The 27080-nt window shown below is 34.3% G+C and overlaps 3 protein-coding genes across 6 annotated transcripts; 1 reads left to right on the top strand and 2 right to left on the bottom strand.

Annotated features, from left to right (window-relative positions):
* Window positions 1-378: 378 nt before the first annotated feature.
* On the top strand, window positions 379-5287 carry LOC129285094 (protein FAR1-RELATED SEQUENCE 11). 2 transcript variants are annotated; one of them, XM_054920643.1, is made up of 4 exons: window positions 379-534; window positions 1651-2656; window positions 3532-3975; window positions 4219-5287. In XM_054920643.1, exons 2-4 carry the CDS (start codon window positions 1679-1681, stop codon window positions 4834-4836), a joined length of 2040 nt encoding a protein of 679 aa, XP_054776618.1. In that variant the 5' UTR covers window positions 379-534; window positions 1651-1678; the 3' UTR covers window positions 4837-5287. The 2 variants fall into 2 exon arrangements, with proteins under 2 accessions (XP_054776618.1, XP_054776619.1); XM_054920644.1 differs by having other exon boundaries at window positions 1646-2656.
* Window positions 5288-15398: 10111 nt separating this feature from the next.
* LOC129284954 (uncharacterized) lies at window positions 15399-19272 on the bottom strand. 2 transcript variants are annotated; one of them, XM_054920480.1, is made up of 2 exons: window positions 19137-19272; window positions 15399-15905 (listed from the first exon to the last, which is right to left on the bottom strand). In XM_054920480.1, the coding sequence occupies exons 1-2, from the start codon at window positions 19255-19257 to the stop codon at window positions 15451-15453; spliced, it is 576 nt and encodes a 191-aa protein (XP_054776455.1). In that variant the 5' UTR covers window positions 19258-19272; the 3' UTR covers window positions 15399-15450. The 2 variants fall into 2 exon arrangements, with proteins under 2 accessions (XP_054776455.1, XP_054776454.1); XM_054920479.1 differs by having other exon boundaries at window positions 15399-15953; window positions 19137-19257.
* LOC129284953 (probable disease resistance protein At4g27220) lies at window positions 19262-24765 on the bottom strand. Of its 2 annotated transcripts, none has more exons than XM_054920477.1 (2): window positions 24591-24765; window positions 19262-22604 (listed from the first exon to the last, which is right to left on the bottom strand). In XM_054920477.1, exon 2 carries the CDS (start codon window positions 22595-22597, stop codon window positions 19433-19435), a length of 3165 nt encoding a protein of 1054 aa, XP_054776452.1. In that variant the 5' UTR covers window positions 22598-22604; window positions 24591-24765; the 3' UTR covers window positions 19262-19432. The 2 variants fall into 2 exon arrangements, with proteins under 2 accessions (XP_054776452.1, XP_054776453.1); XM_054920478.1 differs by lacking the exon at window positions 24591-24765 and adding an exon at window positions 23727-24394.
* Between the last annotated feature and the right edge of the window lie 2315 nt (window positions 24766-27080).

Below are 27080 nucleotides of genomic sequence, written 5' to 3'. Positions count from 1 at the left end.
TATATTATAGAAGATTTTTGTGGTGAAATATTATGGAAGAGTTAAGTATTTAAAAAATGGTTACCTCCAATTAATTTCAATAACGGTAGAATATGACTCATAAATTAATTAGAACTAATTAAATTATTGATACTGTCAGATTATAAGTATTTTTTTTCTTTCATATGTAATATTTTATATTACCCGGAAATGTGAAACTATAAGATTAAAAATAAATTTATTGATAAAATACTTTTTCAGATAAAATAATTTATGAAAAATTATTAATTTTTTTTTAAAAAGTGACTTTTATATATAAATATATAAAAAGATATATTATTATCACAATTGTATACAAAAATTCAAAATATTAAAAAATAATTATAGCCCTAAAAAACACAGGCTTTGATCGAGCTATGGTGAAAAAAGAAGTGGCGGATCCATTTTTCTTCCTTGACGTTGCATTCCACGCTTGGTCGAGCTCGTCGTCGGACGCCGTCCCTACCTGGTTGGAGAAGTTTCAAACCCTAGGGCTTCGTCTTCTTCCAAAATTCGGTGAGATTGATTTGTTCAATCTGGCTTTGAATGTTTGGCCAAGAAAAATTCTAGTTTTGAATTTGTTCCCCGCGTCATCTGTTACCTGCGTGTGTAGGACCGTTGCACCGTTCTTTCTTTGTTTTAAATTTTTTCATTTTAATTTGGCTTTGAATCTGGTCGTGTAATCGTTTGAATATTGGCGTTTTTGAATAAAGATTGAGTTTAATTTTTTTTTTAAAAAACTTTGATTACTAGTTTTCGCTTCAATGGTGTGTAATTGGCCATTATACTTCGCCCCTCTTCATTCTGATATCTAGCGACTTATGCCTGGGATTGTTTTGTTTTGCAATGCTGGATTTGTTGTGTATTGGCATTCTGTTTATTAATCTCTTTATATTATCATCAATTTAGAAAATTCTCAAGGCATTTGTGATGCATGACCTGGGATGACTTAGCTTGAGTTGTTTCTGCCAATTTATAAGCTTGAGTTTAAATTGACATTCTTCAGTGGCTTGAAGGAGTTGCCTGACTCAATTGGCTTACGAAGGCATCTTCATCGAAGTGTGTGGAACAAAAATTGAACGTGCATTATATCAACCATGCATATTTCAAAGATTTCAGTAACATAGGTCCGCTTATGATGGTAGTAATGGTTTTTCCCCCCATATAACTATACTTTTATAGCATGAATTTGGGGGCATGACGAAATGGAAGAAGTTCTTCATTGCACATCATGTGAATAACATGGAGAGTCATTGGATGTCTTGATCATTTCGAGCTTCCTTTTTTCCTTTTGTTCTGTTGAAGTGGTGTTTTACAATTTATATACGCTAATAATTAATTTTGTTCTGTTTTTATGAAAGTTCATTTATCATATTCATCGTTACTGTTGATATATATCCTATGTTTTTGTTTCTTGTTGCTTTGGTTTTGGAACGGTGGTGGAAACTTTGTTCTGAAATCTTATCTTAGAAGTCCCTCCTTTGTCCCACATCCACCTTCCAAGTGTGGTGAGGCTTTAGTAATTGGTTAACGAGATCAGAATTAGCCAGTTACTTCTATCATTTTTCAACTGCCATAGTTATGTTGTTCACATCCGTATCTATTTGTTCATGTCTGTGTTTTTTAGTGCAGGTTATCTTAAGCTGGTAACTGGGATATAATGTCTGAGGATGCTAGCCCAATGTTGGTAGTTTATGATGACCCCTCAGACCAACGATCCCTATCTTTGGATGATACAAGCAGCGCAGAGGAATCACCAGATGAAACCAGGCTTTCATTGGAGACTACTAATGATTCAATTCCATATATTGGGCAAAGATTTAGCACTCATGATGCTGCATATGAATTTTATAGTGAATTTGCCAAGCGGTGTGGGTTCTCAATTCGACGACACCGTACAGAGGGAAAAGATGGTGTTGGAAAAGGACTAACTAGACGCTATTTTGTTTGCCATCGTGCTGGTAACACTCCTGTCAAAACATCAACTGAAAGTAAACCTCAAAGGAATCGAAAATCTTCCCGATGTGGATGCCAGGCTTACATGCGTATAAGCAAGACAACAGAATTAGGTACTCCAGAATGGCGTGTTACTGGTTTTGCCAACCACCATAATCATGAACTTTTAGAGCCAAATCAAGTTCGATTTCTTCCTGCATACAGAACTATTTCTGATTCAGACAAAAGCCGAATCTTGATGTATGCTAAAACTGGGATTTCTGTCCATCAAATGATGCGGCTTATGGAGCTTGAGAAGTGTGTGGAACCTGGATATCTACCTTTTACTGAAAAGGATGTGAGGAATTTACTTCAGTCATTTAGGAAATTAGAACCAGAAGAGGAAAGTATAGATTTATTAAGAATGTGCAGAAATATTAAGGATAAAGACCCTAATTTCAAATTTGAGTTCACACTTGATTCAAACAACTGTTTAGAGAATATAGCCTGGTCATATGCCTCATCAATACAGTCATATGATATCTTTGGTGATGCAGTGGTGTTTGATACAACACACCGCCTAACTGCATTTGACATGCCATTGGGTATATGGGTTGGAATGAATAATTATGGAATGCCTTGCTTTTTTGGCTGTGTGCTTCTACGAGAAGAAAACTTGAGGTCATATTCTTGGGCATTGAAGGTAGTGTGAAGAGGTTTTTTCCATCTACATGACACTTTTGTTTCTGTATTTTTTTATGTGAGCTTCTTTATGATCTCTTGTATCTTTATGTTGATAGACTTCATGTGGCTTGACGAAAATAAAGGAATGGATGGAGAGAAAACTTGTTAACTTATGTTGTGTAGCCAACACATCAATAAGGTGGCCTCTAGGATCTGGTTGATCTGCCAGATCATCATAATGTTGGCCAATTAAGCTAACATTAATTTTGATGCATAATGCTTCTTGTTAAGTAATCTTCTCCCTGTAAATTTGTTCAATTAATCCCTCCATTTCTTATTATAAGTCATATATACCTACTTCACACACACACCAAGGCAATCATTAGAAGTTAGTTAGTGTATGAAAAACCTTACAATTTTTCCAAATTTCCTTCATTAAATACACTTGACTCTCCCACTCCTTATTAGTTGGTGTACTGCAAAGGTCAAGCAAACCCAACTTCCCATGCATTGGGAACAAAACATATTAGTGGGTTAACAAAACCATGAGTCCAGTAAATTTTAAATCTTATGGGTCTTTCATGTAAAAATGTATTAATTACTCTTAAAAGTTACTGAAATGACTTGTATTTGGAACAGAGTCTCCTTCAAGAGTATGACTTATTATAGGGAATGGAGGGAGTATCTTATAATGCTTTGGTTTCCTTTGCCAGTCATCTAAATGGGCAAGGCATGTTAATTATTGATGATAAGTTATTTAATTTTCTTTCATTTCCCCCTTATTTGTGGAATCTGTATGTCATGGATGCATTTAATTTTTAAAAAGTTCAATGGCTCTACGATTCACTTAGGGGGTTTTCTTTTGCTTTCTTTGTTTCATCGTCTTCTTGGAAGGCTTTCTTAGGGTTTATGAATGGGAAGCCTCCACAGACAATATTAACGGACCAAAACATGTGTCTCAAAGAAGCATTAGCCATGGAAATGCCAGCAACTAAACATGCTCTCTGCATATGGATGATTGTAGCAAAATTCCCTTCTTGGTTTAGTGCTGTTCTAGGAGAACGTTACAATGAGTGGAAGGCTGAATTTTATAGACTTTACAATCTTGAGTCAGTTGAGGATTTTGAACTAGGTTGGAGGGATATGGTCAGTTCTTTTGCGCTGCATGCCAGTAGACACATTGCTAATTTATATACTTTACGCACGCTCTGGGCATTGCCATTCCTGAGAAGCCATTTTTTTGCGGGAATGACTACAACCGGTCAATCAAAGTCAATTAATGCTTTCATTCAACGATTTCTGAGTGCACAGACTCGGCTTGCACACTTTGTTGAGCAGGTACTCTCTCTCTCTCTCTCTCTCTAGAAATTGTTAAATTGTTCTCTCTGTAAATTCCTTATTTAGAAGTAAATTTGGATAGAGCACAATGACGTCATTCAATCCATGTAGTGGACCTCACCTAGTAGGATAAGGCTTGTTGCTGTTGTAGAAGATGTTCATTATACTCAACAGTATGTTCCACCCTATATTTTGAAAGACGTAAAACATTATCTTAATGTTCACTTTGGCTTTCACAATCAGGTAGCTGTTGCTGTGGATTTCAAAGATCAAACTGGAGAACAACAAACAATGCAACAGAACCTCCAAAATATTTGCCTCAAAACTGGAGCTCCTATGGAGTCACATGCTGCCGCAATCCTCACTCCTTTTGCCTTTTCAAAGCTTCAGGAACAACTTGTGTTGGCTGCTCATTATGCATCTTTTCCATTGGAAGATGGTTTCCTTGTGAGGCACCATACAAAAGCTGAGGGTGGTCGCAGAGTGTATTGGGCTCCTAGGGAAGGAATGATAAGTTGCAGCTGCCACCAGTTTGAGTTCTCTGGAATTCTCTGTAGGCATGCTCTTAGAGTTCTTTCAACAGGAAATTGTTTTCAGATCCCAGATAGATATCTTCCTTCTCGTTGGCGTCGAATCAGCTTGACCTCTGCTAAGACTCCTCATAGCACACCGAAGGATCATGCTGAAAGAGTACAATTATTACAAAATATGGTTTCTGCTCTTATCACAGAATCTGCCAAGTCAAAGGAAAGATTGGATCTTGCTACAGAACAAGTTTCCCTCCTCCTATCTCGAATAAGGGAGCAACCTGTTCCGTTACAAGGTGTCAGAGATATTTCTGGCATTGGTAGGAGTGTTTGACAATTGGTTGTAGCGTATGGTAGAATTGGCGGTCTGTGATTTAGTAAGGGAAGAAAAGTAAAATGCGGATGATCGGGTTCGAACTTTGTAGTGCTAGATTGAAGCTTAAAATTGACCCTTTTTTTAATTGTGAAGGGAAAAAAAGGAGCTATTTGTGGGTGGAAGTTATTCCGGCGTGACAGTTTGTAGATTGGTAAAAAGGCGAAGTTGCCATTCCAATGGGCATGCAAGGTTCCATCCTTCCTACATATTGTTCCGATGCATTGTTTTAAAGGATCCTATCGTGTATAAATGTATAGAAACTTGTTCATTCTTATACTTGTCTTATGACATACTGTAATTCATGTAATTTGTTTTTTTTTTATTTTGCATAAAGTAAAATTTAGATAGCGTTTCACTAGCCTGAGCCAGCCTTTCATTAGATATTGGTCTGGTCTTGTGTGCTAGGAAAGTTCAGAGTCTGCTGCTCGCCTCTTTTGGACTCGATTTTTTTCTTTTTGGCCGGTCCCTATCTTTTGAGTAAATTGTTTGGAGTTTCTGAGGAACATTTGATGTGTTCTCGAACTCTGGAGGTCTTCCTCTGGACAAAATTTTGATGAAGAGTTTGGTAGGAGGTAAAAAAGAGGCGAAAGCATTGTGTAATTATGTGTATCAGGTTCTCCCTCTCCGGGTCTATGTCTAAGAGAAAATAATCGTTTCATCCAATTTAGAAAAATTAGTTGATAATTAATTATAATAATTGCGTTTGAAAATAAAAAAACTAGATTAAAATACTCATATATTTAATCAAAATAAGATTGCATTAATTGTTTCTCATGAATGATAATTATGAGTTTATGAGGAGTAATCTAGGAAAGTGCAGTAATTGCATCTTAAGATATGTGATTTTTTTTTTTGAGCAAAAGAGATATGTGATTTTGATTTAAAAAAATAAAAGATAATAAAACTTTTAGTCATTTTTGCATGAATTATCAAATCAGTTCTTTAAGTTTAATTTTTATCAGTGCAGTCCTTAATGTTGTATATACTTATCTAGAAAGTTTTTAATGTTATGTGAGAAATTAACACAGTTAAATTTCACTGATACGGCTAGTGGAATGATGATGTGGTAGCCATGTATATTAACATTGTGTAAAGCAAGAATGTTGACTGGGTTAAGACTAAAAAAAAAAAAAAAAAGGAACATGCTTAGTATTTTAAAAATTACAAAACCAAACGTGGGCTCACCAATGTCCATGTCCATCGTCTGCTAGGGCAGGAAGAAAAAGACGGAGAAGAGTGTTCGCACGAAAATCTCTTGCTATCGTCTCGCTTTGCTAATAACCCCCCATCATTCAATGTTCACCATTATCGTCCCACACCTCAGGTTGTTGTACATTGTTGTTAATCCCAGATAATGTAGAGTTGTGGCGACGTGTGCAAGTGTCGTTCACGAGTCCTTCACCATAGCATCATGCAAAATCATTTTCCCCCTCTGGAACTTTTAATTGTCCTAATAAAAAATTATAAAGTATAAATTGCAATTTAAAAAATAGGAAATAACAAATTAATACACATCAGCAATTAGAAAATGAAAATTTACTTATGTGTGTTAATTTATTGAAGTATATGTTCCACATCAACAATTTAATTTACATGTCAACTTATTTTGAGGGTTAATTTGTTTTAAAAAACTTCATGGACTAATTTGATGGTGAGTGCAAACATTAATAGCTAAAATGATAAAAATTAAACTTAAAGAATTAAATTGATAACTCATGCAAATATAAAGGACTAAAAGTTGTATTATCTCAAAAAAAAATAAAAATGACAGTTTCTCTTACATGTAAAAGTGGAGAGGGTATGACAAAATATGATATATATCATATGAAAATTTTTAAAATGTTAGACTATGGGTATGAAGAGTGTGTGTATATCTGACTATTTAAGTAATTTTTAATTTATATAAACAACAAATCAACACATTGAAAAATTAAAATTAAATATCATAAAAATTATAGCTTAACCCTTGGTTTAGATGGGAAAAAATAGGAAGGAAAACTAAGAGAAAAAATTAAAAAAAATAGTAAAAAAGTTTACTATTTTTTGAAAATATCTTCTCCTAATTTTTTTCTTTTTCATATTTTTTTCTCACTTTTCTTTTCACCAAAACTAGGTCTAAGTGTTTCTTAAGTGCAAGGTTAGGGTTTGATCCTTTGTATGTGTGGTGAGTGCTAAAGTCTTGAAATCAATTCTTCTATATTTTAAAGCTTGGAAATCAAATGGCAACTTTTACCTCTAAAGTCTCGGTGCTCACATCGTTCAACACTTTTAATAAATGGAATCTGTAACATCTCAGATTGATCAAGCTTTCAATATAAGAAGATATAAAATTCACTTGGCTACCTCAAATGTCAAGGACCACAAGAAATTGAAGCAATGCTATTTCAAGTGGCAAGTCACTGAGGTGCTTCCAAGAGTTTAAATAAAAACCCCCTCAGTCTGGTTAAGTTCAACAGTGATGATGGAAGCTTTGCGATGGCAGTACCTTGAAAATCTAATAAAAGAAGATTGCTCTTATTTTCGAAACAGAAAAATAAAACCAGTGGAATTGCGAATAACTTTGAATTCTTTTACAGAAGTAGTGTCTCAAGCATATTGCTATTGACTTGGGGGTAAATTATGCAATTTGATATCTACCATCGATACCCATTTAGCATTTCCCCAATTATGCAATGAAGGGGTATAGTGAAATTCTTCATTATTGTAGACATAGGAACTATATTGGGAATGCATGGATAATATGTGTGAAGAAAGTTGTCTCATACAACTATTCATGGTGACATACAACATCTATTCTCCTTTCTCTAATAAAGATAAATTGATAAGATCTTTGATTACCATATGACCATTGTCACTTGCTTTTTGGTACCTTCTGGTTTTATTAACATCACCAAGAAAACATTGAGCTGTCTAACAATCCGCCAAATAATCAGTGTAAACCTTACCGTCTACAGCGTATAATGAAGTGTACAGAAGGCATTTTTGTTGTTTATCTTTTAGTTGACCATAACAAAACTCAAGAAATGAGTACAAGTCTTCTAAGCCATCATTTTGATGCTCTCTCCATTGTTTGTCAAGATCTTCCAATGCTGCCCTCCAACTTGGAGTATCATTTTTCAATTTAAAAGATCTTGCAATCTTATGTATAAGAAGTAGAAGGCGAGATGTCACGGGACCATTACTCTATCCTAAAAAGACAGCTCAGTTAGGTATACAACGTACTTGTTTATATGGCTAGAAACCCTTCTCAAGTTCTTTTGATATGGGACATAACAACTCTCTCAACTAATTTGTGATGCCTCAAATTGGGCAAACCTCGGTCCGACTTTGATACCAATTTGTCATAGAGTTATTACTCTCTCCCAAAAAGCTAGTTTAGTGGATTATGTAATGCACCCATTTATATGGTCAAAGCCCTTCCCAAGTCCCTCTAATATGGAATATAATAGCTCCCCTTGCCAATTCATGACGCCTTCGTCATGAGTGGTCCACCGAAGGGGCCTATCGAATGGGCAAATCCGAGTCCGGTTCTGTTACTACTTTGTCCCAAGGTACTTTCCCTCTAAAAAGCTAGCTTAGTGGGTATGCAGTGCACCCATTTATATAGCTAAGACTTTCTTCAAGTTCCTTCGATGTAGAGTTAGGAAAGGGGCAGGTTCGGCCCTTATTAAGGGCCAAGCCCATAAAGATTTGAGCCCTTAAGCCCCGTTTCCCATTTTTTATTCATTTTCTAAAACCTGGCCTTTATTTGAAGGGTTCAGAGTCGAGCCCGTAAGCCTTATTATGAAAAATTTTTTAAAAAAATTAAGCACTAGAAATTAAGTAAAATAGTTTAAAATTTTAAAAAATCAAAATTCTCATAATCTTTTAAAAATTAAACAACATACATTTAAAAGTCTAGTAAGAAAATTCAAATCCTGGTTAAAAAATAGTTCATTTTTTTTATAAATACACAAATATAATAATTATAGAAAAAAAATCAAAATTTTTATACCATACATTGATATTTATTAAATTATATTAAATTAATTTTAGAATAAATTAAAATTAATAATAATGTAATGCGTGTAGGATCAAGGCTTCAAGCGAGCCGGTTCTTCTTGGCTTTGAACACATGTTCCACTAAAGAAAAAAATTAATAATAATATAACAGGGGTTGAAGGGCTACCCGGGCTCGAGCCCTTTTCTATAGGGTTAGGTCCTCAAGCTCGGTTATTTTAAAAAAATTAATTTTTAAAGCCCAAACTCTTATTTAAACAGGGCTTCCAAAACCAGCCCTTCATGCTCGGCCCTTATTCCTGGCTCTACTCCAATGTAAGAAGTAACAACTTCCTCAGGAAACCCGTGATGCCCTCTCCATATTTGGTTAATGAAAGGGCCTATCGAATGGATAAACTTGGGTCCAACTTTGATATCATGTTGTCACAGCCTTAGAACTCTCCTTTCCTTGAACTGTGCTAGCCTTAACTTGATCAATTTCTTAATTTTGGCTAAGTCAGCCGAACTCTTAAAATGTTAGCAAAGAGGTTTAGAACGGAAGAGAGTACAGAGTTTGACTAAGTGAACATGAGAGCTTTACAACTTTTCTTGATAGTTACAAATGAGAGGTGTGGGGATATTTATAGACTCTCCCCTTATTCTAAAACTTTTCCACCTCTTTAACAAACGGTAGAGATTAATCCAATCATATGGTAAACATTCATTCTCTAGAATATTTTAAATAAATATCTATAAGAAATATCTAGATATTTATAAAGATATTTTTAGAAACTAACTTCATGAAACATTCTAGAATATCCTATAGAATTTTAGACATATCCACATTTTTCCCGAAGTTTCTATAACCTTCTAGATCCTTCTAGATTTCTCCATATATTTTTAGATTGTTCTAGATATTTTTAGAACAATCTAAAACATATTAGATTCTTCTTGAAGCTCCTAAACTCTCTTGGTATTCTCTACATTATCTTAGAGGTCTCTAAGGGCCTGTTTGGTTGGGGGGAGGGGAGGGGAAATTTTAACCCCTCCATCTTACCAAACAAGGGGAGGGGAAATTTCCCCTCCCCTTCCCTTCAAAACCTCCCTCCCAAATTGGGGAGATCCATCCCTCCCCTCCCCTCCCCTCCCCCCTCCTCTTCCTTCCCCTCTATCCCTCCCCTCTAACCAAACGCAGCCTAAAAGCTCTTCAATCTTACAGGTTCTCTTCTTTCTAAACATAAGTTGTGATAGAGAGCACCTATTACACACATGTCGAGCAATGCACATGATGCCAGGGTTATCAATTACAAAACTAGCAACATCTTGAAATATATCCTATGCTTCATCATGTTGTACTTGTTCCACTTTAATCAACCTATCCATGTTCTTTGCATTACAAACATGAAGAAATTGTGAGGCCATGGCTAACTTCTATTCTCATTATTTGAGATTCCAAGTTATTGCAAGTTAATGAAGTCCACAACCTTATCTAGGATCAACAAAAACTTGTTTTCACATAAATCTTCATGTATTCTTCTTGCAACTTCATCAAAGGATCTGTTGGCAACTTCGATACCTACTTCAACCGATTTGCAATTAATTGTTGAAGTTTCTTATTTTTCTTATCATTCTGATCAGCTGAAAGTATGATAAAAATAACAATATTAAATAGTTGAGAAGCCTTTTCATTGTTGTTTAGATTCTGCATTATGATGGTTTTACCCAGTGAATACATTTATTACACATTTTTCTAGGTCAATTAGAGCCATTTATAATGTTGTATTAGCTCAAAACGCACACACATTGCATTAGAATTAAAATTTTGTCAAGTATTCTAGATTTTGTGCACTAGGGGTATTTAAGTCCAAAAATTAAAATTTTGAAAAAATGTAAAAAAAATTATAAAAAATGTATTTTAAGTGTAAAAGAAGAGTGGTTAAGTTGTTGTTTTATAATTTATTTTATTTTAGAAGTAATTAAATAAAAGTGAACAGTTTTCATTGACTTTCTTAAGTGTGCTCATTTGACTTAGTTTTGGTTTGCATTTGTGTGAGAATTTTTGTATGATTTTATGCACCTAAAGACTTGAATATTTTAATAAATTCTCCTTTCTAAATATGAATTTAATTCAACAATTTAATTAGATTTTATGATGTCACATATTATTAAATTGAATTATCTGTATTTTGTAATAAAGGTGACATATGACTTGTGCATCAATTAAGCAAATGTGTCAATGCAACCAAGGAGCCAAATATGATCATTTTGGAAGTGCATGGACTGCCATTGGGGTGAAATAAATCTACTTAAAATGTGGATGAAGTATAGGACTAACTTGAAAAATATTAAAATTATCCACAAGCTAATAGAAGAATGCCACCTAGCAAGCCTGTTCCATGTGACTTGGTTCCATTTGCATTTTAAGTTTGTTTTCTTTTAGTTTTAATATTTGGATTAGCTGAAGCAAGCCATTCACACACATCATTCATTCATTTTTTGAGATTCACTCACAATTACATTTCATTTATCTCTTCCATTTTCTCTCTCTTATTCTTGAGTATTCTTCATTTTCTCTCTTCTCCTTCCACACATCCAGCCTTAAACTCTTCACTATTTGCCATCAAATCCACAAAATTCCTCAACCATTCTCTTCCCCTCACTTGGTTGAACATGTCCCTCTCACTTGCAAGAAAATTTGAAGCTTGAATCCACCATTTTCATGGGACTCAACTTGGCTATATCACGCTCTTGGGAGAGCAAGATGATGATGATGCTTTCTAGCTAAATTCTCAATGGAATCCTAGTAAGAAGTTGACGGAAGAGGAGCATTGAAGATTATCTTTGGCTAAACTCATCCTAATCCTCATCTTGTTTTATTTTAATTTGTAGACTATTATTATTGTTGATTTGTAGTTTATTTTAACTTTAGTATCATAGTTGTTTGTGAATGATTATATTGAAACAAGATTGTTGAATTGATTTCTTCTCCTTTTGTCATTGGAATTTTGGCCACCTTGAGTTTATTACATCAGAATGTGATTTTCGATTGGTGATGATCTTGCATTGATTCTACATAATTGTGTTTAGTTAGTGTTTGATCAAATGCTTGAGTTACACAGTTATGTGCTCTAGCTACTTGAAACTGTGTAAGGGAATAAATTCAACTCAATACTTGATTAATTTTTAAGCTAAGCTAATGAGACAACCTAAAGGCCTGTAGCTAGGTCTTATAGGGAATTAAATTAGTAAAGCTAGGTTGCTTAAGATAGTTATTTTGAGTGATCATCATTTTTAGCCAAGGGAGAGAAGTTTGAGTGAGCTGCCTGTAATATCCCGAGTTCTAATTCCTTGATTAATTAAATTTAATTAGGGTAATTAAGTAAATTAAAGTGGTGTGTGGCCAGAGAGGTCTAACAACTATATTTGATGGTATTTCAACCCTATTGTGGGTCCGGTATCGAGGCGCGCCACTCGAGCATCAAAAGGAGAAGAAAAAGAAGAGTTGAAGTTGCTGTGCCACACGTCGCGGCGTGTAGATCGTCCGCTACGGCGCACAGCCATCTTTAAGCGAGAGAGGACCTCTTTGTGCCATGAGCCATAGCGCGTTGTGCGTCCGTCGCGGTGCATGCCATTTTCTGTACTTTATCAGACGCGAATTGAGACAGAAAAAGAAAGGAGAGAAAGGAGAGGTGTGCCACAGCTCTGCTAGGGTTTGCTTGGGGATCACTTTATGAGTATTTTGAAGGCTATAAACACCTAAGGTAAGTATCATACCCATTAATCTCCTCTTTTCTTCCACATTTATGAGTTTATGGTTAGGGTTTGATAGTGGAAGTGGGATTTTGGTTCATATAGGTTATGGGTCTGAATTTGTTAACTTAAATGGAGTTAATGGAGGTAGATTAGAGTATTTAAACCTAGGTATGATGAGTTTTGATGTTTTGGGTTGTTGGGCACCATAAATACCTGAAAATCCCATTTATTATGGGTGGTTGGAAGTTTATGATGCCATTAATGGGGATTTAACGGCTTATTAATGCTATTGGGGGCTAAAGGTAATTATTAAATCCAATGGTTAGGCTCCACCTCTTGTAAAGTGAAGGTTGGGCAATTTAGAAGTGGAGATTGAGGGTTTCAAATGGTTGAGTTTATTATGTTGATGGAATTCAAATTGGTTGATTGTAGCTTTAGCTCTTGGTCACCTATTGGAGTGGAAATTCAAGCTTGGAAGCTAGTTAATTGAGGGGTAAACCTTTAACCTCTCAAAGGTTTGAGGTAATCGGGGGGGGGGAACTTTACTTTGGGTAGTTATATGTTAATTGATTATTGAGTGTGAATGGTGAATGTTACATGTATGAGATTGAATTTTATGAAAAACTATATATATATATATATATATTTCATTGGGTGCATGGAAATGCTATTTTTGACTTAAAAGTACAAAATGTAAAGTCAAGAGAGTTTTAACGATGAATATTGTTGTTGTTGTTGAAAGATGTATGTGATGAGGTATAGAGGTAGTTGTTTGTTAATAAAAAATGGAATTTTGAGAAAAAGATGAGAATACACACTTGAGTAGCGTAAGGTCGTGAGCCCAACGTGATTGTTGTATTAGTAAGTATATGAAAGAGAACAAGTGAGTACGGTTTATGGCATGATCAGTGGCGGGAGTTCGCCTAGGGATTTGGGAGTAGAGAAAATCCATATGGTAATTAGGCTGCCCTCCGGTGCACGGGGGCTATAGCCTTGTCCCACTGTTTGTCGAGGGATTGTCCCATAGTTTGTCGAGGGACTAGAACCTAGCTATCTCCACCGGTTCAATGAGGAGAATAGCTTAGGGTATTAGACACCCCAGGGATTCGAGAATGAAGGAAGCCGTGGTTCGAGAGTGAGTTCTATGATCTTTGGCCAGGTCACACCTCACAATTGGTGAGTTTGGATAGTCCAGTCACACGGACAGAGCCCTAATCAGTATTATAGCCCATGGTTTCGGTCTGAGAAAATAAGGAGGATATAAGGTAGGTTGATCATTGCCTAAGTAAATACATGACGTGTCACACGTGATATGTGGTGGCAAGTTGCAAGAGTATACGTCTTGTCACATATCTGAGAATATGGTGACAATGCACCTAGTTATATGAGTATAGAAGCTATAGAGTGATAAAATGTGATATATGGGGAAATGTTTTATAAACTTGATCTTGTTGTGCATGTAAATTGTTTTATAATTGATATATAACTGTATAGAGTAGGTTTAACCTTAGTTACTGAGTGGCTAGACTCACCCTTCTTACTTAATACTTTTCAGGCTCTAGCTCTAGTGTTGAGAGGGAGAAGACCAAAGAGGCGGGGAATTAGTACATTCCTTCTTGTATGCCTCCAAGTTAGTTCTAATTGTGTAATAGCATATGTTTGCCAATTCTAGGATGCATATTACCTTATTTGCACTATTTTGGTTGTTGAAAATGTTAGAATTGTATTTTGGGCCTTAGCCTTTGTGTATTTTTATCATATATATGTTTATAGGGCCAAAATACTAGTATAAGTGTAGAAGTAAAGTTTGAGCATGTTTTGAATGGTTTGAATTTAATACAATGCTATTTTACCTCCCCCTTTGTTTTTGGTAAATTGGGGTTGAGGAGTGAATTTTTATTATAATGATATTTCGATGCTTGTGATGTATTGTACTGGTAGTCCTAGGTCCATTGGACATGGTCTAGGTGTTAGGAAAAAACTTTTGGCATTTGTTGAGGGTTTTGGACACCTATTTTGTATAAAAGTGGTTAAATTGTGTTTGTGTATCCAACTTCCTAATGTGATGTGTTTTGGAAGTGAAACCCATGTCATTAGTTAGTACAAGAAAAGAGCTTTTCGCAGACACCTAGATCACATCATTGGGATATTGGACGGAGATTTCAGGGGGGTCAGAACCAGTGAAAATTTGTGCAACACGTCACGGCGCGTGGCACAGAGAGCAACACGCCGCGGCGCACTGCTGTTTTTCAGCACATAATTTATTCTTCACCATTTTCGTCTTTTTTCACTCCTCTGAGGTATCCTATGCTTCTGAAACTTATCTTTACTTTGATGTGAAAGATTTTTATTGATGTTAACTTGTTTCTATTTAGAAAAACTTGGGATTCTTTACTTTTAAATTTAAAACTTGGTAATCACCCTTCGAAGATAATCCCTCGATTACCATGAGCTTTATTTGTTAAGTGTGATTAGTGGAGTGAGGATATTATACTGCTACATTCATTTGCATGCTAGGATTCTTTCATTAGTAATATCTTAGGATTCCTACTTGATAAGGGAAGTTCATCGCACACATTTTAGGATAAGTTGAAAGTTTAATTCATTAGATAATTAGTTAATAACTTGAATCGTTTGGTTAATTTATTCACTTAGTTTACTTACCTAGGAAGTCTAAATCACCTCCTTATGAAAAACCTAAGGTTAGCCTAAATACTAGATTTAAGTTAGTTGTAAAATTATTTTGAGGGGTAAACGACTAAGTCTCATCACCCACTTCCATCATTCCATAAACTCCAATCCCTTTCATTGTCTTGATTATGAGGCAGTCCAAAATTTCTTCTAAAACGTAACATTTTGAAAGGTAGGATATCTTGTTATCGGGGGAGCATCCGACACTTTCAAGACAACTTCTGGTTGCTTATAATCAAGGAGGATATTCATTGAAGGCCCTGCCTTTAAAAGGTCTTTAACTCGGTTGTGCCTCTTTGCAATCTTCTCACCCAGACTTGAACGCCGAATGAAACGCCATTTGGGAACTCGCTTTCTTTCATATTCAGCTCTCAGATTATCTACTTCTGCAACAATGGTTGATACCCTCTGCTTCCACGAGCGATAAACCATGGTAGTATCGTGATGATTGTGTCTTTGGTGGATCCCTTTATCTTCTTTTATTGCAAGCAGCCTCTGCAAATCTTGGTTTAGCATATCATATATGTCTTCCAGATTTCTGGAAAGTGCAACTCTGCCATTGATGTTTTTATATGGCTCTTCAACCCCAAGTTTTGCCACGGGTCCTAAAGTGGAGACAATTAATCCTTCAGCCATTGAGGAGGTTAGAAAGCCTAAGTAATAAAATTCAGAAAATGATGTTAGAAAAAGATTGAAGGTTAGTTAATAAAGTAACAATCCTTACTATATTTGTGTGTGTGTGTTTTTTTACTGTTACTGGCATTTAGTAATTGCATACGAAGCTCTTCTAACACCTAGCAAGACTATAAATTCCCATAAAGCTTAATTAATTAGAATGTAAAAAAATGGCAACGACCAATTTGAATATATTCATTAAACATACTTATCACTGATTCATCATATATACAATTGGCCAAAAGAATCACCATATTTATGCTCTTAATAACGTATCTTTTATTTTGTTACTTCATTTAATAACTGAGCTACGTAAAGAACAGTTTGAAATTTTTTTTGGTCGAAAACAATTTGAAATTTTACTTCAACTTCCATAAGAAGTTAGTTTTTTTTTACCAAACATAAGAAGTTAGTTTATTCACAACAAACAAAATATATCAATGTTCGCATACTTCTAGGACAATAATGACAGTGCTTTTAATTTACTGAACTTTATATCAGCTTCTAGAAGTGGTAAATGTTATTAGAGGAAATGTTAAATCTATTAGGTAAAACAAACTAAAATTTAGCGACCAGTTCTAAACACACAAGGCAAGCTAATTTCAAGGACAAATAATTAATTGATAATAAATAAAAGATAGACTTAGATGCTTCCTTATATTTTTATATTGGAAAAAAAAAATATGACGTTAAATTGTAAATGTACACTTAATTAAAACGAATATACACTTGTAATTCAATAAGAAAACTCATAGCAAAGATATAAATACCGCATGGAAGTTTTTTTTTCCCTAAAATAAATCATGCACAAAGAGACAAATTGCAGATAGAAAGTGTAAAAGTGAGTAGAATCAAACTAATTCCAATTCCAGTGGATTCAAATATTCTTTAACTTTGAAGTTATAGTTTTATTATTATTATTATTACATTAAGAGAACTTGCAACTAGAGTTTTACCATACCCCAACTTCCTCTAAGCTAGCCTCAAGTGACTTTACTTTAGACATATGATTTTGTTTCGAAATATTTGTAACTCCTTCCAGACCAAAATTTTTAAAATATTAGACTATGGGTATGAAGAGTATTTGTATATCTGACAATTTAAGTAATTTTTTATTTATATAATCAACAAATCAACACAAATTAATATGAAATATTATAAAAATCATAGTTTAACCCTTCATTTAGATGAGAAAAATAGGAAGGAAAACTAAGAGGAATTTTTTTTTAAAATAGTATAAAAAAACTATTTTTTGAATATCTTTCCTCCTAATTTTTCCTCTTTCATATTCTTTTCTCACTTTTCTTTTCACCAAAACCAAGTCTAAGTGTTTCTTAAGTGCAAGGTTAGGGCTTGATCCTTTGTATGTGTGGTGACTGGTGTGAACTATTGTTCTTTCTGTTAATTCTCGGTGTGTGCTTAAGTTATTTCTGTTAATTCTTTTAAACGCAAATATTGATGGACCAACAAAAAAAGAAAATCCAGAAATTTCACATTTTTACATTTGTAATTTTTTTCTACTTTACTTTAAAACCTACAAAATTTAGTTTACTATCAAAATTTGAAGCAAAATCAACTAGCATAAAGTCTTGAGGATACATGTCTTCTTTACAAGAGAAAAATTTATATACTTAATTCTATATATTTAAAATTTTTATTTTTAATTAAATCAAAACATATAAATTTTTTATAGATTATTTTTTTATAACAAACTTTTCTTATCAGTATTATTAATATGTTGAAATACATTTATCTTAATTTAATTAAATAAAAATATATTAAATATATAATGTTAAGTAGTATGTCTTATTCTTTTCACAGTTATAAAATTTACACCATATCATATTATTTCAATGATAGGCCTCCGTTGATCTCCCGCTATGAAAGAGAAAACTTTGCACAAGATTCCTAATAATTACGCTTGCCAACCCTCTTCCAAAAAAAAAAAAAAAAAAAAATTTCCCCTCTGTTCTCACGAAAATTTCCGTTGTGTCCCTATGAAAAATTTCTTTTGTTCCTATTTAACATTTTAATTTAAAATCTAAAACATATATATTTTTTTGTTCAATCAATCATATATATTTACGGTATATTTTTAAACATTCATCATGAAAATAAATATTGTAAAACTTATATAATAAATTAAAGTTTCATAACTAAAATTATAGTATCTAAGAAATAATAATGATATGACATGTTCTTTAATTTTGTAATATCATAAAACTATTTAATTTTAAGAAATTTGTAATTATAAATATTTATATTTTTCAAAAAAAAAATAATGGTAGGTATAGTTTTGCCCCCAATAACTTAATTTTCTAGGTTGGTCACTGTATTATCTGTTTAATATGGATATGTTTTTTCTTAAAAAAAATATGAAATTTAATTTAAAATATGAAATAGAAGAGTAATGACTAATGATGGAATTTGGGAAGTTTAGTAAAGAGATCTTTATAAAAATAGAGAAAATAATAATTATGAACCTTGTAAAAATATTAATAATTATTGAAGATCTTAAAATATTGAAATGCATGAGAAATATTATAGTCTTTATTTACAATTAAAATATTTTTAATTATTAAAATAACCAATAATTCACTCATTAATTTAAGGAAAGTTAGTTATGAGTTTAAAAAAGCTTACTTGTAAATATATAGAAAGTCAATTAAGAATGGATAGATAATTTTATTATTACAAACATTGTCATTTGTAAATTTAAGGATAATTACTTTTGAATTTGTGAAAAGTTACTCATGAATTTGTAAAATGTTAATTGTGAATGAATATTCAAAAATATCATAGGATTCTTAAATCATTGATTTACAATTAAGACTGTTTTTATCCATTCATAATTAACATTCTATACATCCACGAGCGACATTATTTAAAGCCACAAGTGAGTGTCATCTTATTTTTTGAAGCACTGCTTAATGTGATAAACAGTTTAATGATGTTTCATGGAGACTTTTTTAAACATGATATAAATGACAAGTAATTATGCTTTGTCATCTTAGTTTTTATGATCAAACATCATATAGACTAAGAAGAAAAAAAAGAAGTTAAAGCTTTTAATCGGATGAAAGAGTTGAATAACTATGCAGTAAAAATAAATGAATAATTACCAGAAAAGAAGAACAGAGCATAAACTTTAAAAAACGAACCGTGGCCAAAAAAATTAGGTGTGCAGAAAATGTGACCAAGAATTTCATCTGACGCTGCTACACATAAGCAGCTTCCCCACGTCATCTTTGTCTTCCACTTCCGTTCCTGTCTCACATGCATGCCATGGACAAAGCAAACTCATTTATAAGATACTACAATCCAATCATTTATGTTATCAGAACATAATAGCGAAGTACATGCGCACAAAAAATGAGACCAGCAAAAACCAAAAGCAACAGAGTTTTAACATGAAACATTTGGCACCACGAGCAGAAAGTACATAAACTAAATAGAATCAGCTATCAACAGCTACAAAGATGTCCACAAATTGTTGGTGGACTTCCTTGTTTGCCTTTCCCAATTCATTCCACCAGTGTTGATTTCCTTTGATCGATCTTAGTCTAGCTGCCTTGCTCTTGTTAAAAGGTAGAGATTTCAAATTGTGACATTCTTGTACCTTCAAGGTCTCCAAAGATGGCCACGTTGACATTTGCTTTTTGCATATGAACTGCAGATTTGGCAACTCAACTAGCTCTATACTCTTCAATGATGGAAGCACGTCTTCACTCTTTTCAACGTCCTCAGAGGTCAAAATAAGTTCTTCAATTTTTGAACAGCTTCGAATTTCCAGTTTTCGAAGTTCTGCAAAATTTTGAATCACTCCATTGCTGAAAAGGCTGTCTAATGATGAGCAATTTTCCAAAGCTAAAATCTGTAATTTGGAAAAGGTTCTGAGATGCAAAGGACCTTTGAAAACACATTTCAGCTTTGGTATATTTTTCAAAAATAACTTCTCCAGATTTGGCAAGATACTCACATTCCCCATGCCATTCATTCTCATAATTTCTCCCTTATCAAAAATGCTTTCTAACTGTGAGCAGTTCTCCAATTTCAGGGTATGTAGTTTGCAGAAGATTTCAGGAGGCAAGGGGCCCTTAAGAACATACTCCAAATTGGGCAGATTTCTCATGTGTAGTTGCTCCAAGTTTGGGAAGATGGTTCCATTTCTTATGTCATTTGTCTCACCTTCTACAATAGTTGAAAGACTGTTGCATTCTTCAATCAAAAAGCCACGAATGTAGTTCAGGTTTTTTATTCCCAAGTCTGACAAGCTTGTGATATCTTTGTGGCAGATCAATTCAAATGCATCTGTTTCACTAATCAACTCTTCCATTGCCTCATCGTCTTTACCGCCATTGCAGTACTTCATATACTTGGGAAGTCCATGCTCAAAATATTGAAGAATTTGTGGATATTGTGAATTTTGGCATCCAATGAAAAATTGGAATGAAATTAGTTGCTTGTGCTCTCTCAAATGTCCCCAACTTGCCATAAAACTTGTAAGAATCTTTGAGGAGGGAAAACTACAACCGAGAGTAGTTAGCTTTTTTAGTAAAGACACCTGCTCCATGACATGCTGGGCTTGGTTGCACCACTGGTCATATGATATCACTTCAATAATCAATTCTTCTATATTTTGAAGCTTGGAAATCTTATGATAATTTTCACCTTTAAATTCTCGGTGATCAATTTGTTCACCATTTTTAATAAATGGAATTCGTAAACATCTCAAATTGATCAAACTCCCAATATAAGAAGATATAAAATTCACTCGGCTGCCTCGAATGTCAAGGACCTCAAGAAATTGAAGGAATGCTATTTCAGGTGGCAAATCACTCAAGTGCTTGCAAGAATTTAAATAAAACCCCCTGAGTCTGTTTAAGTTCGACAGTGATGATGGAAGCTTTGTAATGGCAGTACCTTGCAAATCCAGTACAAGAAGATTGCTCATATTTTCAAAAAAAGCCACTGGAATTGCAGATAACTTTGAATTCTTTTGCAGCAACAGTGTCTCAAGCATATTGCTATCTTTACTTGGGGGTAAAATATACAATTTGGTGTCTACCATCGATACCCATTTAGCATTCCCCCAGTTATGCAATGAAGGTGGATCCTCAGATTCTTCATTATTGTAGACATAGGAATTATACTGGGGATGCCTGGATAATATATGTGAAGCAAGTTGTCTCATACAACCATTCATGGTGACATACAACATTCGTTCTCCTTTCTCCAATAAAGATAAATTGATAAGATCTCCTATCACCATATGACCACTGTCACGTGCTTTTTGGTACCTTCTAATTTCATTAACATCACCAAGAAAACCTTGAGCTGTCCAACACTCCACCAAATAATCAGTGTAAACCTTACTATCTGCAGGGTATAATGAAGTATATAGAAAGCATTTTTGTTGTTTATCTTTTAATTGACCATAACAAAACTCAAGAAATGAGTACAGCTCTTCCAAGCCTTCATTTTGATGCTCTCTCCATTGTTCATCAAGATCTTCCAATGCAGCCCTCCAACTTGGAGCATCATTTTTCAATTTAAAAGATCTTGCGATCTTATGTATGAGAAGTGGAAGACGAGAGCACCTATTACACACACGCCGAGCAGTACGTATGATGCCGGGACGTTCAATTACAGGACCAGCAACATCTCGAAACATGTTCCATGCTTCATCATGTTGTAATCGTTCCACTTCAATCAACCTATCCATGTTGTTTGCATTACAAACATGAAGAAACTGTGAAGCCATGACTATCTTACTTCCATTTTCATCATTTGGAATTCCGAGCTGTTGCAAATTGATGAAGTCTACAACCCCGTCTAGGATCAACAAAAATTTCAGTTCACATAACTCTTCATGTATTCTTCTAGCAACTTCATCAATGGATTCATTAATGGCTTCAATGCCTATCTTCAACCGACTTGCAATTAATTGTTGGAGTTTGTTATGTTTTATATCATTCTGATCACCTGAAAGTGTGATAAAAATGACCATATCAAACATTTGAGAAACCTCTTCACTGTTGTTTAGGTTCTGCATTATTGTGGTTTTACCCACTCCCATCATTCCGTAAATTCCAATGCCTTTCATTTTCTTGTTTCCAAGGCAGTCCAAAATTTCTTCCAGAGCTCTTTGAAGGGTAGGATAGCTTGTTATCTGGGGAGCATCTAACACTTTCAAGACAGCTTCTGGTTGCTTATAATCAACAAGGATATTCATTGAAAGCCCTTCTTCTAAAAGCTCTTTAACTTGGTTGTGCCTCTTTGCTATCTTCTCACACAGGCCGGAACGCCGAATGAAACGCCATTTGGGAAGTCGCTTTCTTTCATATTCAGCTCTCATATTATCTACTTCTGCAACAATGTTTGATACCCTCTTCCTCCATGAGCGATAAACCACGGTGGTATCTTGCTGTTTGTGCCATTGAACTTGGATCTCTTTATCCTCTTTTATTGCAAGCAGTCTTTGTAAATATTGGTTTAACAGATCATATATGTCTTCCAGATTTTTGGAAAGTGCAACTCTGCCACTTATGCTTTTATATGGCTCTTCAACCCCGAGCTTCACCACTGGTCCTAAGGCTGGCCCTATGAGTCCTTCAGCCATTGAGAAACTTCAAAAGCCGAAGTTACAACATCCAGAAAATAACGTTAGATAAAGAATAAGGGTGGTAAATAAAGTAATAAGCCTTAGGTTGTCAAGCATTCTTTTACTTTTGTTGGCATAGAGGGGTTACATATAATGCTCTTATATCATCTAGCAAAACTATAAATTACTATAGAGCTTAATTTGAATTAGAATGATATGGCAACAACAATATGAACATATTCACTTGCCATACTCATAACTAATTCAGAATGTAAAGTTGTCCAAAAAAATTCAGCATGTATACATACTCTTAGAATATATTTTTTATTTTGTTGCTTCACTTGATAACTGAGCTACATAAAAGAACAGTTCAATGAAATTTGCTTGCACTGCCATAAGAAGTTAGTTTATTTGTTGAATTGTACAACCAGCAAAGTATACCAAAAGTTTGGAGATTAGAACAATGACGATATTGTTTTCAATTATTTACTGAACATCACATTACTTTCTGGAAGTCCTCCTTGTAAATTAAAGTTATGTTGTCAGAGGAAATGTTAAATCGCGCAAGGCAAATTAACTACAAGGAAATTGATTGATAATAACTAAAATATAGATTTAGGTGATTCCTTATTTTTTATTAGGTTTTTCACTTAAATTAATATGGGATTATATGACGTTAAATTTTAAGAGCATACACTTATCTAAAACAAACATAAGTTATTATAATTAAATAAAAAAAGTTAATAGCAAAGATAAAGGTGAAAATTTACCGGTGAATTATTTTTCCAAGAAAATTGAGTAGTCTATTCTATTGAGTAATGTATGATAAATTCTCAATTATTTAAAACAGATGGCGGAACACTAGCCGTTAAATTTACCAAATGGACTTAATTTTTTTTTGTTTGTGAGGCCCACTGGAATTTCATTGTACTTCCTCCCTCTAGATCTTATCTTCTCTCCCTAGCCCTCTGTTCTTCTCCGAACTAATCACAGTTAAAGATTGCGGGGACATCAATTTCTCCACGGAGAGACAGACACACACAGAGGAAGGAAGAAGAAAGGAATGAAGGAGGAGTCCTAAACTCCTAATTACTATATTGTGAGATAAAGAATCGCTTCTTACACAAGCCATTCGCCCACCACTCACCTTCCATATCCATTTCACTATTTTCCGATTCTGGCCGAGACACCAACCACACCACACACACAGCTCTGTCTCAGGAGCCTTTTCCAGTTCCTGGGCTTCTAGACAATTCATGATAGCGCTCGACCATGGCAGACTCAAATGATTTCATTCCTCCTCACACCGAGAAGATCTATCTCGGTGGAAAGGTTCTCTCTCCCTCTCTTCCCTCCCAGTTTCCTCCTTTATGTCCTGGGGTTTAACGGTTGAAGCTTTGAAATGGATCGATTAATCCAAGCTGTTCTTTTATTGGGATTTTTTACTGGGGTTGGGGTTAAAATACCATCCCCTCTTGAAAAAACTCATATAACCAACTTTGATCTTAACTTTTTTTTAGATGGGTTTGGCCGTTCGGATTTGTCCTCAATTACCGGCTGTAGTAAGAGAGACTCATTAAGGCAGCATAAAATGAAATAAAATAAACAAGGGTATTTTAATTAAATGCCATCACATTTTGATATACTATTTGAGACTATTCAATAGCTTTCCTCGATCCATGGGTTTATTGCGGCAAATGAAGCCCATCCTCATATTTAGAATGGATGAATCAGAACGCATCTGGGTTGGGGTTGGGGAAGTCATAGAGCAATATGCGACAAAAAGATATTGAAAGCGACAGATTTTTTTTTTTTTGGGGGGGGGGGGGGGGTTAAATCACAAATGGGGAACTTGTGACAATAGAGCGATGATGAAGTTGGTGTGTGCGCAGAAGGAGAAATTTAAATCTACAGAAAAGAGTATAGAAAGTAAAATCGTGTTTCTGAAAATACACGTTTGACAGGGTTACATGAATAGGTGAAAGAAGTGAAGGAAGAATTATGAGCAAACCCGGGTCTAACGGAGATGGCGGCTGCTCGTGAAGAATTGCTCTGCTGCAAGTCTTTCTCTCAGATTCACGCCAGGTGGTTTATTCCACAAAGGAAAAGCCGATCGCTACTCAAAGCTCATCCTCTTAAGTCAACCCCTGTACCTGAGCATTCAGAGAAATCGCACTGCCTGTGTCAGTCAGTTACAAATTATATTTTATGTCCAACTGTTCGGAAATTAAATTATATCTGGTTTAAAATATAAAGGGAGAATGTCATCTAAGAACCACATTAAGTAGCTATTTTCAAATCAGACCCCAAAAAAACTCAATTTCCAGTGCAGAATCATCAAAGTTCCCTTATATTTAAAAACAAATATCATTATGGATTCAATAATAACAAATAATGTTAAAGATTTTATGAGTAAAATTACTAATCTAACAAGTTAAGTGCAACTTTGTCAAATAGAGAATCTCAAACCGGTTTGAATGCTCATGACGCTGACGAGTACTAAGAGTTTATTACTTTTAAACCGTTCAGATTTAATTTAAATGGTAAAGATTTAAAGCCTTTTACTTTTATTTTTTTAAAAAAATTATTTAATGGATACAAAATTTAAAAGGCTTAAAAGTCAATTTTGTCCCCTCCATTATATTCAAAAAGTCATTAGGAACCCTAACTTAACTCAAAATTAATTTTATTTTTCAACTTTAAAAATCTGTTAAGAGGGTTCCACATTTAAATTTTTAATAGTTTTATTATAAAATATTTAATAGTGGATCCCAAAATTCATTTTTAATATTTTTAAAATATAAATAATATTTCTCTCTCTCCTCTCTCTTCTTTTCATTCCCTCTCTCTTTGTGGATCGCATACCTGTGTTGCATTATTACTACCTGAGATGATTAAGATATATGAGATGTTACTGAATTTAGGCATTAAGATAGTGTTCGTCACTAGAAGACCTCTCGGTCAAGAGAGAGTCACTGCTTTGAACCTCAAGAATATTGACTACCACACTTGGTTCAAGCTAATCCTTAAAGTAAGTAATTCATAAGTGTTTATACTATGTAGCTTTCAGTATTGTTATGTGTGTGTTATTGTTGGTCTGAGTCTGGGGTTATATATATATATATATATATATATATAGGAATACGACATAGTACTCAAGAACAACAGTGGTAGTGTACAAATTGGCAAAGAGGAAGAAGCTGGATGCTTATACTAGCAAAGAGTGGATGCAGAATCATCGAAAACAAGAGAGACCAGCAGAGTGACCTTCTATGTAATGACCCGGATATTTAACTCAAATTAAAATTGATGGTAAATTATTTTATATATATATATATATATTGGAGTAGTTTATCAGAAAGCATTGGTGGCTTAGTGGTAATGACTTTAGATACACATATGAATGTGCTGAGTTCGAATCTCCTCAGAACACAAAGTGATTTATGTTGTTTTTTCCCAGCCTAGGTGAAGTTACCATATTTCCCTTAAATAAATAATAATAATAATAATAATAATAATAATAATAATAAGAGGTAGAGATCATAAAAGAAAAAGGGGAATGGCATTAAGGGCCCTAAAAATAGAGTTTATTTCACTTAAGACCTAAATGAATCTAAAATTACTTTGCAGGCCTTGAGGCCCTATGTGCAATATTTTTTTAGAAAAAAAACTATTTTGCCCTTTGTTTGATTTGAATCAGAAAATCTGCGCGAACCCTTAGAGAAAAGAAACTGACAAAGCTCTGTTCACTATTTTCCTTTCTTCTCTTTGCTCTGCCAGAGAAACGAAACTCACAAAGCTTCTCATTTCACTACCATTCGAGAAAGCTTTTCATTTCCTTGTCTGTTCACTGTTTCTCATTGCTCTAGTGGTGCTTGTTATTTCCTGTGCTGCCGTGCTCTCGTTACTGTTGCTCGCACTTGGCTTGATCCATTCTTTAGCGGCGTCATTCATCACCAACGCTCTTACAACTTGACCCTAAGCTTCTCTTAGAGTCTCGTTCTTGCCATCTGAAGCTCACATCCTCACATGGTCAAATCAAGTCTCTCGCTATCACTTTGCATCTGAACACTAAGTCTCTGGTGTTTGTGACTTTGAAAATTTCTTCTATTGTTTGCCTCAACCTCTTAACATTAAATCCTATTAATTAGATCCATGAGGTGGTTTAGAAAATGAGAGAACTTGAATTTTAGGAATTAGAAATTTTGTTTAGAATATCCCTTCTCTCTCTCAGTATCACATTGATGTGTAACCTTGTTTTCTTATCTTGGCAAGTCGAATTTGGCAAGACTATTCTTATATGTATCTCTTCATTCCACAATAGTAAGAAAACATTAAGCAAAGGCTAAGAAAGTGAAGTAGCACTAATGTGTGATGTTGCTTCACGATGAACGATAAATGATGACATAAAAGAGGAAGTGAAGTTTGGTTGGGATTTTAGATACAGATATTAGTTAGGATTTTGTTGAAGGAAGGGAATGTTGTGGCTACTGTATGTGCT

Source organism: Prosopis cineraria, unplaced genomic scaffold, assembly GCF_029017545.1.
Source record: "Prosopis cineraria cultivar Desert tree isolate PC_DT_omini unplaced genomic scaffold, ASM2901754v1 PC11, whole genome shotgun sequence".
Lineage (NCBI taxonomy): Eukaryota > Viridiplantae > Streptophyta > Magnoliopsida > Fabales > Fabaceae > Prosopis > Prosopis cineraria.
The sequence above is the reverse complement of the archived record's forward strand: the minus strand, read 5'-3'. Positions and strand labels throughout refer to the sequence as shown.

Bases quoted from the DNA above. Each gene is read 5' to 3' on its own strand.
- LOC129284953 (XM_054920477.1), bottom strand. From the start codon at position 22,597: ATGGCTGAAGGACTCATAGGGCCAGCCTTAGGACCAGTGGTGAAGCTC.
- LOC129285094 (XM_054920643.1), top strand. From the start codon at position 1,679: ATGTCTGAGGATGCTAGCCCAATGTTGGTAGTTTATGATGACCCCTCA. The intron at 2,657-3,531 runs GTAGTGTGAAGA...TCTTCTTGGAAG, and splicing joins CATATTCTTGGGCATTGAAG to GCTTTCTTAGGGTTTATGAA. The intron at 3,976-4,218 runs GTACTCTCTCTC...TTTCACAATCAG, and splicing joins TTGCACACTTTGTTGAGCAG to GTAGCTGTTGCTGTGGATTT.
- LOC129284954 (XM_054920479.1), bottom strand. From the start codon at position 19,257: ATGCATGTGAGACAGGAACGGAAGTGGAAGACAAAGATGACGTGGGGA. The intron at 15,954-19,136 runs GTTCGTTTTTTA...TTTATTACTTAG, and splicing joins ACCTAATTTTTTTGGCCACG to GCTTTCTAACCTCCTCAATG.